This window comes from Bacillus rossius, chromosome 17 (assembly GCF_032445375.1).
Source record: "Bacillus rossius redtenbacheri isolate Brsri chromosome 17, Brsri_v3, whole genome shotgun sequence".
In the NCBI taxonomy this organism is placed as follows: Eukaryota; Metazoa; Arthropoda; class Insecta; order Phasmatodea; family Bacillidae; genus Bacillus; species Bacillus rossius.
Window position 1 is genome coordinate 11487348 of NC_086344.1, and position 11991 is coordinate 11499338.

Here is an 11991-nt window from a genome sequence, read left to right on the forward strand (position 1 = left end):
TGAGGCGCTCCAGCGGAGCTGGTCTTACACAGCGGCGTGGCAGCAGGTGGCTGGAATAGATGAGCAGGGGGGGAGGGAGTGCCTCCCCCTCCTTCTCTTTTAATCCAAGAGGGGCCGCCTCTTTTTATTTCTGGCCAGGGACGCCAGCCACCTAAGCTACGCCACTGGTCTTGCACCCTCTGTAGCAATGATTTGAAAAGAAAACCTTATACCAAAGACTAGAAGATGCAGAGAGGGGCCACAAATATCCAGTACTACTCTGGAGGGATATAATGAGGATTGATAAACTCTTATAAGATCACAAGTTATCTCTTTCATAAATGAACCTTTACCTGAGGTGAGAGGCCAACATGAACATGAGCACCATACAGAGACAATGTGAAGGACTCTGAGCCCGCGTGAATGTGTTGACTAGCGAAACACGCCAATGAAATAATGGTTTATCATTATAATTTTGAAATAGGATACTGCAGGATAGACAGGCTTTTTTAATTTAATGTCTTTCCTTCAGAGAGCCGCAAGGTAGACTTCGTATTTTTTTCACCGAGTTCACGGTTTGGCTCGTTACAGTTCCTGGCACATTTTTTCGGAGCCAATCAGTTCCTGCCGAACAACTTCATCCTGAGGCTGCTGGCGCGGTACGGCTGCGACGCCATCACTGCCGAGAGGAAGATCTGTGAGAGCTCCATCTTCGTCCTGACCGGCTTCGACCCTCAGCAGTTCAACATCGTGAGTACCTTCAACTTGCTTCCTGATCACCTTCAATCACGTTAGTAGCTCGATCTTAGTTGTAACATGCTTCGACCCTCAGCAATTCAACATCGCGAGTACCTTCAACTTGCTTCCTGATCACCTTCAATCACGTTAGTAGCTCGATCTTAGTTGTAACATGTTTCGACCCTCAGCAATTCAACATCGCGAGTACCTTCAACTTGCTTCCTGATCACCTTCAATCACGTTAGTAGCTCAATCTTAGTTGTAACATGCTTCGACCCTCAGCAGTTCAACATCGCGAGTACCTTCAACTTGCTTCCTGATCACCTTCAATCACGTTAGTAGCTCGATCTTAGTTGTAACATGTGTCGACCCTCAGCAATTCAACATCGCGAGTACCTTCAACTTGCTTCCTGATCACCTTCAATCACGTTAGTAGCTCGATCTTAGTTGTAACATGCTTCGACCCTCAGCAGTTCAACATCGTGCGTACCTTCAACTTGCTTCCTGATCACCTTCAATCACGTTAGTAGCTCAATCTTAGTTGTAACATGCTTCGACCCTCAGCAGTTCAACATCGCGAGTACCTTAAACTTGCTTCCTGATCACCTTCAATCACGTTAGTAGCTCGATCTTAGTTGTAACATGTTTCGACCCTCAGCAGTTCAACATCGCGAGTACCTTCAACTTGCTTCCTGATCACCTTCAATCACGTTAGTAGCTCAATCTTAGTTGTAACATGCTTCGACCCACAGCAGTTCAACATTGCGAGTACCTTCAACTTGCTTCCTGATCACCTTCAATCACGTTAGTAGCTCAATCTTAGTTGTAACATGCTTCGACCCTCAGCAGTTCAACATCGCGAGTACCTTCAACTTGCTTCCTGATCACCTTCAATCATGTTAGTAGCTCGATCTTAATTGTAACATGCTTCGACCCTCAGCAGTTCAACATCGTGAGTACCTTCAACTTGCTTCCTGATCACCTTCAATCACATTAGTAGCTCGATCTGAGTTGTAACATGCTTCGACCCACAGTAGTTCAACCTCATAAGTAGCTGTATCCTTTGTCATCACCTGCCACCTACAGTAATTCAACCTCATTAGTAACGACATATTTGTCATGAACTGCTTTGACAACACATCAATTCAATATTTTCAGTAGCTCTATCTTGTCCTAACCTATCTTGTTTAACCTTATAATTATCTCAAGCTTTTTCTTAACCGGCAAAAATAATTAATTTTTAATACCCATCACTTGATGTAAGCTTTTGGACATATGCCATTGCTAAGCACATGTATGTCTGTTGAAGAAAACTACAAAAAATCAAAAGACAAAAAACACAAATTAAGCAAAAATTGCTGTTGTCAACAGGATATATATACCACATAATATTCCATAAGAGGTGCTTAGCAATGGCGTATGTCCAAAAGCTTACATCAAGCCATGCACTCCCATTGCACAAATCTTTCAAAGATAATTTTAATACCCATCGTTTTACTTCCCATATTTTTATATTTATTCGTTTAGATTTCTTACCCTTTTGCCTGAGCTAGCCTGTTACTTACACAAAGCTCTTAGGTGATTTTTTGCATTCGTAAAAATCTGATTGCAGTGCCATTATATAGCAGCAGGGAATGATTGTTTCTGGTTTATTAGAATTTTGTGACTCGGTAGCAGTTACTGCTGAAATTACAATTTAGGTATAACTAAACTTACCTTAACGAGCTCCATGCACTTTCTGTCATAAGGTGGGCTTGCGCAACTAATATTTACGTTAAAGGGAGGAATTGACACATACAGCCACTTCGTGTGGTCTTAAAAATGTGTACTTATTTAAATCTCACCAACCTCGTGATTACGTGGTCCAATTTACTATGCATAAAATTGTATAAGTTTTGCTGGTGGAAAATTAAGATTTATTTATGTTACGTTATTCATATGTTATAGATAAAATTTATAGTAATCACTATAAATCTGTTGTGCTGAATTTTTTTGGGTTCGGTATTTTTGTGGTCATCATTAGTGGTTTTTTTTTTCGTTCTGTTAGTCCATTTTTCTTTGTTTTTCTTTGTTTGTTGACCATATTCCTGTTGTGGAGTATTGTATGGTGTTAAATCCTGACAACAGCAATTTTTTGCTTAATTTGTGTTTTTTGTCTTTTGTGTTTTTTTGTTGTTTTCTTCTACAGACATACATGTGCTAAGCAATGGCGTATGTCCAAAAACTTACATCAAGTCACTGTAAAGCTGTTCCAAAATATTTAAATCATTTCCTAAATACAGACTTTCTCAGTAAAGTTTCAGAAAGACGTCCGTGATGTACTGTACAATAAGTGCCTGTACGACTCGAAACATGGCCTGTTCCAGAGCCTGCTGCCCGTGATCCTGGGCCATGCCCCTGCTGGGACCTCCTCCAGGACCATCGTGCACTACGCCCAGCTCATCCAGTCAGGTGGGCCGACTGCACGCCGCAGACTCACCCGGGTTCACTTAGCGTTAGCCAGGGCCGGTGCAAGGTAAATTGGCACCCTAGGCGAAAAACTTTTAATACCCCCCCCCCCCCTTCCCCCGTCGGACACCCCAATAATTTTTTTCCTTGCCTCAAAATACATCACACGTAAGCCTAAGATTTTGTCAACAATCAAATGTAGGCAGGCATGTGTTTTTTTTTTTTTTACTTTTTTACTTATTACAAATAATAAACAGGTCACAGTGGACTTTAAATAATTACTTATATCAATTTAAACATTCCAAACTGTTACAAAAATCCATTTTCATCTATTTTCAATAATGGTTAAACATATTATATCAGCTGTTGTGTGTCGTGCTACGCCGCCCCCAGCTACTTGGCGCCCTAAGCGGTTGCCTAGTTCGCCTGTGTGGACGCGCCGGCCCTGGCTTTAGCCAAGCTTGTTGGGTCAAGTCCGAACAATAACTGAACTAAATTTGGATTTGGCATTCACCTGTGTACACCTAGGTCTGCCCGACGCCAAGGGCGTTGCCAGCCGATGGCCTAGAGGAAGGGGGGGGGGGGCAAGTTGTGGGGAAAAAATGTATTTTTTTTTGCATTTGGCTACATTTTTTTGAATCTCTAGGGCTCTAGGAGGGGGGGGGGCAACTGCGCCCCCTAACCTCCCCCCATGGCGTCGTCCTTGCCCGACGCAGACTGGGTAATGTTGGGAAAAACCAAACGATTGTTAACTAAAGTTTCATTGGTACCTTAACTGACCTAACCTGACCTAACCTAATGTGAGCAAAAATGACGCAACACCTAACATTTACCCAGCCATCGCTGGGGTAGACCTAGGTGCACACAGGCGAACGCTTGATTCAAATTTATTTGGTTAAGTGATTATTCGGAATTTACCCTAAAAACTTTTGATGATGCTAAGTTAGTTATCCCCACCTGGGTTACAGGTTTACTTCTCCTTCCAGCATTATCCGTGATGTATATACAGACCGGCAACCTCCATACTGACAGCTGCAGCTGTGACGTTCCAAGCGGTGGCGCACACAAGCAACTTAGTCAGCTTGCCTCAACAATTTATTTCTAAAAATTAAAAAATAGTAAAATATTTTTGTTGCAATCCCATTTATTGCGACCACCTCTCTATTACAACCCGATTTCGAGGAACCGTGGAAAATTGCCGAAAATCCGAAGAAAATCGGACAGAAAATAAGTTTCTTGTGGTTAGTAGCGTGTAACTGCGTTTCTCTTGCCGAGTGCTGTACTGCCGTAGGCAGCGCATATCTAAAAATAAATACCACTTCCTGTCGACCGCTGTCAGCGCTTAACAACCCCCATTCCACGTCCCTTTGCCGGCAGGGTGCAGATAAAGGTTTTTGTGGCAACGTGTTTACGACCGCTGTCAGCGCTTAAGCCAGTCCCACACGACACCCATTTCCTTAAGTGAATTCACGTCACGCGAGTTCGGCTATGCTAGCCGGCTGGTTGTTATTTTCGTTTAAAACGTGGCGAAGGAACTTGTGTGGATCAGGTAGAAAACATTCGGCTATAAACGAAAGATATAAGAACAATTCTATCCTGAAATGCTGTGACATGTTTTTGGAGTAGATAATCACAGCGACAGACCGACAGGATGCGCTCCCGCCCTTGCCGTCAGCGATGTTTATTTTGACAGCTCAAGCAATTATCTTTTCCACTACCCTTCACAGCGTAAAAAAAAATAAAGAAAAAAAACATGTTCGAATGCAGATGGAAAAGTAACTATGCAGTAAAATAAATATATTTACGGCTCTGCTAAATTTTTCTATTCAATAAAATTCGAGGTATTTATGATTTTTCAACAGAAACTGCTGTGTGACTAATAAACAAATTGTATCATAATAACTTAAACTTATAAAGTATTTATTAACGGCGAAGGACAGTCGTATAAGCCCCTAAAAATATTTATTTTACCGAGAATGGACTATACAACCTGGCTTTTGCCGCACGCGGTGTGGGAGGGGAGGAGGATGCTGACAGTTTCTCACGCAGAAGGTGTAAGATAACATGACAACTGAGACGGCTTTTCGTGCGATAGTGGACGCGCCGAACTCGGCTAGACACTGCCGCGTGGACAGTCTAGAGGGGTGGTATCTATTTTTAGCCGTCTTTTGTATGCCTGGCTGCTTACAGTACAGCTCTCGCCAAGATAAACGTGAACACATAGCGCCCAACAAAGTGTAACAGACTTGTTTTTCAGCCGGTTTTACTCAAATTTTCGACTTTCTCTGCTAAAATTTTTCACGGTTTCTCAAAAAACGGTCTTATAAAGGGAATGGACGCATCAGAGGGGGGTCGCATCGGCGGGATTCTACTGTATTAAAGCCGACACAAAAATACGCTGTGTGTTAAAATTAACATATTTTAATAATCTTTCATTTTTTTTTTTTTTTTCACATTTTGGTCAAAATGTCCAATTTTTTGACGGTTCCCGAGAATGTATTCGTAAAATCACTGCTTCGTTAAATCCGGTGTTCGTGACATCGGGGTTCTAGTGTATTTAACTACGGAAAGCAGAAAACATACATGTAAACTAACATATATTTTCTTTAGAGGTGGCCTGTAGGGCGACGGACTTGTCATGAAGGTTGAAGTGGGTTTAAAGCAAAGCCGTCTAGCATTGTGAGTGACAGCATCCTGCCATTGTACGGCTGGTTAGCGAGTAGCGGTTTGTGAAGGGGGGGGGGGGGGGGAACGTGTTGATATGAACTGAAAATTTCGGAAAACATCCATTACGACCCCCCCTCTATTACGACCCTATTCCTGGGAACCGTGAGGGGTCGTTTCAGAGAGGTTTGACTGTATTAATAACTAGTAGAAAGTAAAGTTTACATTCACGTTTTTACCAATGGGCAGTTAAAAAATAAATGAACCTTTTTTAAAATTAAAATATTTTTTTGTTACAAAAATGAAAGACAACACAATACAACATGTCCCTCACAGCGCTCAGCCCAACACTGTCTGGAAACACCCGTCAAAGATCCCACGCCATAAGACAAGCACCTCATACCACATTCCCTGAGCTCACTAGGAGGAGCTAGCATGGTGTGGCTAGCCTCCCTTCACTATTATAAGCCACGGGCAATGCAGGCAACAAACTACAGCTGCTTAGGTTTTAAAATAAAATATAATTTGGGACAGAACTCTATAAGTATTATACTGGCAATTTTTCGTCACCGTTATCCAGACACTAGATAAATTTGGTTTCTTGCCTCTGCCCCGCAGAGTTACATAATTCTACTGCATGGAAGAGTTTTCATTATTATTTATAATATCGTCATCATCGTGAAAGTGTTGTGCTGCAAGAGGTGACTTCAAGTGGAAAAAAAAAATTATGTGTAATTTGCTGGATCAAGGCCAGAGTTGTATGGCGGATAATAGAAAACTATCATTATAAAAGTTGGTCGTGCATCCATACAATTGAAGCTACCAATATCTTGTTTTTTTTTTCCCCATAGAGTTTTTTTGACGTGACCAACGTCTAATAAATCGATGAACGCCGGTTGCACGCACAAAATAGTGTCCCGTTATGCTGTGTCCCGTTCTGCTCATTGTTACGTTACGCTGTGTCCCGTTACGCTAATTGTTCCGTTATGCTGTGTCTTGTTACGCTCATTGTTCCGTTACGCTGTGTTCCGTTACGTTGTCGGCGTGTGCAGTAATAATAGGTTATGTTACAATTGACTAAAAAATTATGGTGATTCATATAATTGATGATAGATTTTTGATTACAGTTTATTTATATAAAAACTTATTCATAATTATATTTAAACTTTATAGCTATTCGCCAGTTTTTAATATTAATTACAAGTCATCTACACGTGAACTGTTTCGTCGACTGTTTATAAAGTGAAGTGAAAAGTTAATGTGGTTTTCATTGCTTATTACAACAACAATTTCGGCAATCCAGGAGGAAAGCAGTGGATGGCACCCACCCTAGTTTATTTCTTCCATTTATTTATTTTTAAAATTTTCAATTAATGTTTTGAGCTTTTTCAGTTCCCTCTATAGGATTTGTTTACCTCAACCACAAAATAAAATTTGTCTGGGTTTTTCCATGTTACCACAACTTTTACAAAGACCTTAATCCATCCTCACACCCAATAGGAACATTGCACTGAAACCATTCCCACCTTTCAAATATTTATATAGCTATGTTATCCTAACTGACATTAAACCAACCTTCAAATACAAATTCTTGACTCTATTATTACCAGGAACTTTGCTTCATACTATGAATACTAAAATGAGGAGAGTGGTTTTTATAAAATAGTATTCACTTCAATAGCATTAAGAGATATGGTCAATTATAGGTTTGTTTTTAACAGGGTGATTGTATTGCAGGCCAGTTCAAACCTTTTGACTGCCAGGAGGATTACAAGCCATGTTACCAGCCTCCGTCGGGACGCTACCAGCTGGACAACATCTCAGTTAAAGTCTCTCTCCATTATGGGGACAATGACTGGCTGGCTACGCCAACAGTGAGTACCAACTGTCGGATTGAACCCACGGTACCGGGCAGTGGCGTGCCCAGGATTTTGCTTTGGGGGGGTCAGGCAGAAGGCTAGGGCCTTTCCGGGAGGTCTGGGGGGTATGGAATACCCCCCAGCTAGGCGGGGGGTCCGGGGGTCCTCCCCCGGGAAAATTTTGAAAAATACGTGTTCAATATTGCTGATTTAGGCTATCTAAAAACACTGTTTAATTAAACATTTATGCTTGTTTCATTGAATTTATTTTAATATCATACAAAATATTTATTTTTTTCATTTTATGAACTTAATTAAAATATTTTTAGCCCTGGGGGGGTCTGGTCCCGCTCGTCACCCCCCCCCCCCCTAGGCACGCCACTGTTACCGGGTGTCCTCCGACTCAAACACCACAGCAGATTAAAGTGTTAGTTTAAGGCCAATGACTAGATTTTAATTTAAATTTATTTTATTTTCATGGATTTCAATTTCCAAATATTATTTTTTACATATATATCACACAATTAAATTAAATATATTTTAATTCCTATTTTGGGTACCTTATGTTGGTCAGTATGCTAAATGGTTTTAAAGTGTTGTCAACAAGAGATACAGACAATTTACAAAGAAATAGTTTTCTTTAAATAGTCAAGTTTCCTCAACCAATGAATTTCGTTGTTGGTCCAAAACATTATTTTTTCACTTCTTCAGACGCTTACCAGAATTGTATTTCCTTAAAGATTAAAAAAAAGGTACAGAAACTTCTTTAAGTAAGTACAGTGGCAGATCCAGGATTTTGGTTTGGGAGGGGCTTGACCCAGCTGAGGCTAGTCTTTATCAAGGCAAACACTAAAACAATAGTGGACCCAGATGCTTTTGGAGGGGGCTTGAGCCCCTTAGCCCCCCCCCCCCCCCTCTGGATCCGCTACTGAGTAAGTATGTATTGTTTTGTCAAATTTTAAAGACTCTGTAATGATTTTCAGACAGTTTGCTTCATTTTATTGATGAACTAAAACCATATTTTAGTCAAATTTAAGACAAAAATATGAATTCATAAAAACAATTTAAAAGATTTTATTTGCAACTTCGAAAATAAAGAGTATTTCCAATTCAGATTAGGCAAATGATCAGATGGAATTTTAAAGAATTCTATGGTGAATTCATTCCCCATTTTCCCTTACTTTAATGGTATACAACCATATCTAATGACTTTATCGACAAAATGTAATCTATATATAAAAAATAGCATTCGGCACAGCCTACAGGCATAGGTAGATTTCAAAGTACCTATATTCTTACCTATAGAGAGAGATGTAAAGAGATATAGAAATGGGGGAAAGGGAGATGGATTTAGATATAAGTACTGTCTTATCCCTTATTCTGACCTTGGCCAGTAAACCAGCCCGTTTTAGGAACATACCCCCGTCTGAAAGACATTATACATATCTCCTACCTGGCATCTCTATGGAAAGTTAGTGCAGCAAGCGCCCATAGATGGCGACAACAGATTTATGAACAAACAGACTAAATAATTATTGTGCCTTTGCCGCAATGGATCTCTAGCACTAATTTTTCGTCAATTGTTTTATTAGGGTTATAAATATTTAGTTAATAATATGCAGTGTGCTGTGATATGATGTATAACAGTATATCATAATGGTTTCTCACTGACCAATTTGTAAAGCTGGGGACATAATCATCCAGCAATGTTTGATCAGAGCCCCTTGGGGATCTTGCTCTAGGCCCCTTCTTGTTCACTGGCCCCTCCCCCCCCCTTGCCATTACCCCCCTCCTGTCACTCAACCTTCGGCCGCAGCCCACCTCGGTCCGACTCGCCACTCGACAACAGGAGCTCTTCGGCTGCACCAGAGCTCACCACATCTTGGGGGTGTTCACCCCCACCTTAAACACTCCATCACCGTCGGTCGCTGCCAGGGACATGTCCCCAGCTAACTGTCCTTATGCTAAGCGGGGGTTCGCGTCGATACATTTGTACTGAGATTAATTTGTAGGCGCCACCGTGCAAGGGGCACGAACCCGGGAGGGACTCTTTTTCAGGGCCGTGACGTCGCCCATGTGAGGCGTGATTTTAATCCCCCTAAAGCCAATCCTAGTACTCACCACTAGTCCGCTCTCAGCGCCGGGTGCGCTCTTCACCTACACAGTGGACTCTTACGGCGTCCCACGCGCCGTCACACTCAGGATGTTGAAATAACAAATACAAATATAATTGTATGCCCTGGTTTATTAGTTGCTACTTCGCCTACACCTTTGGTTATATCCAACGGCACGAATCGGTTCATGTGGTGCGACCTGACCACGTGGTCACACTCTACAATTCGGTAATTAGCATAAAAAGGACCATAGTGGTCACTCATACAATTATTTAAACAGTCCCCCCGACCGAGAGAAGCCCCGAGGAATTACGAACGAAAGATTTAAGATGATTAAGAATTTACGGAATTACTTAGCAGTGCAGGCAAGCGGTGAGGTCCCCGGGGTGCTGAGGCGTCTGCTCTCGGTCGGTGCTGGCGAAGGACTGGGGTGAGCTCAGGGCCCTGCTAGCCTAACATGGCGTCTTCGCGCCGAACCAATTACCGTTATACCTATTTACGATTACGTATTCATTAACGCACGTGTTGTTCGCAGGACGTGCATGCGTTGTCGCAGTCGCTGCGGAAGGTGGTGGGGGTGTACAGGGTGCCCCTGCCCACCTTCAACCACGTGGACTTCCTGTGGGCCAAGGACGTGCGCGCGCTCGTGTACGACGAGGTGGTGCGGCTCCTGAAGCAGGGTCGCGGCTGACGAGGGCCGGGACGGGGCACGCCCGCCGCCCCGCTCTGCGTGTTACTTCTCGTACCAGCTGCTGCTGCCCGCCTCGGTACCAGGGGCGAGGCGTGGTGGCGGGACCATTGTGTCATGACGAGGAGACACAGGACCCGTTAATGTCATGTCACAGTCGCATGGTCCTTTTTTTTTAAGAAGGAATAATAAATTTTCAGTCTCCAGCAGTACTTATGCTCTTCATACAATTCTATGATTGTTTGTAAACTATTTAATTTTTCAGTTTTAAATTAAAAAAAAACTAATAATAAACATAATGTGTAACTTAAGGTCAAACTTTAATCATTATTAATATATTTTTATGTTCTGATTTGTTTCAGGTACTTAATTTTTGTGTAAAATACACGTATATCTGGAGAAAAAAAATCCCTGGGCTTTTTAATGACAAACTTTCTCTGCCACCCCTGAGCATGATTTATGATCTTCTTAAGCGATTTCGTACTTTTTATGTTATTAGAACTTATGTATTTCAAATTACTGTGCCCATAAAATTGCTTCGTCCAGCCTGAAATACACCAATTTCCACCTCTGTGTCTGCCATTTATTTTTAACCCTCCTGCCAGCAGTGTGTTTGTGTGTGTGGGTGTGTGTGTGTGTGTGGGTGTGTGTGTGTGTGTGTGTGTGTGTGTGTGTGTGTGCGCGCGCGCACGCATGCATGCAAGAGACATGTGTAGTGTACTATGTACCTCATTAATATTTCCAAGATGGCCGACAATATGGCGGGCACCCTGGAAATAAATAATTAAAAAATCCAAATGTTTTCGATAATAATCATGGATATTCAATATGGCGGACATGACAATTTCAAAATGGCGGGATCACATTTTCTTAAAATTTATTAATATAAAAATATTTCACGATTTATTTGATAATAAACATGGATTTAAAAAATGGCGGCAAAACTCTGTAGCATACAAAGTAGTTTTGCTCCTGGTAGTGAGTATTGAAAAATAATAGATGGCGGCTCTATCTCGAACAAGTAATGCTATATTCCTTCAAATTCAAAAACATTACTACAGGTCCGAATATGTGCTTTTTATTTTGAGGACATAGCTGTTTAACCAAGGCTGTTTGTAGTGGGTGCCACAATGTGAGTGGGCACGTGTACCCAGCTGAGACTCCTGGTCATGGCGTTACATGGCCCGTGTGAGGCAAGATTTTAGTCCTCTAACTACTCGAGCTAATTTATTAAGATCCGGCCCGCTCTAGGCGTCGGGCACGCCACATCGATTAACACACAGAGATACCACGGGGTTGGAGACACGTGGCCACAAATCTCTGGTGACTCCACACATGTCTGGTCTCGGCCGATGATGAAGAGGAACTGGGGTGAGCAGCACACTGCGCACGGGCAGCAGGCAGCTTCCCACCGGAACAAAACCATTATTCTACTCTGTGACTCCACGCCAAGGGTTAGTTTTAAAGAAGAGACAAAACAACACACTTGTAATTTATACAG

General features: G+C 42.0%; 1 protein-coding gene across 1 annotated transcript in view; it reads left to right on the forward strand.

The window, feature by feature from the left end:
- Window positions 1-11061, forward strand: part of LOC134540621 (gastric triacylglycerol lipase-like) — a 54086-nt gene extending 43025 nt beyond the window's left edge. The window contains exons 5-8 of the mRNA XM_063383462.1: window positions 571-729; window positions 3084-3168; window positions 7567-7703; window positions 10338-11061. Of these exons, the coding sequence (XP_063239532.1) occupies window positions 571-729; window positions 3084-3168; window positions 7567-7703; window positions 10338-10493 (537 nt within the window). The 3' untranslated portion in view covers window positions 10494-11061. The remainder of the gene's footprint in view (window positions 1-570; window positions 730-3083; window positions 3169-7566; window positions 7704-10337) is intronic.
- Window positions 11062-11991: the final 930 nt, after the last annotated feature.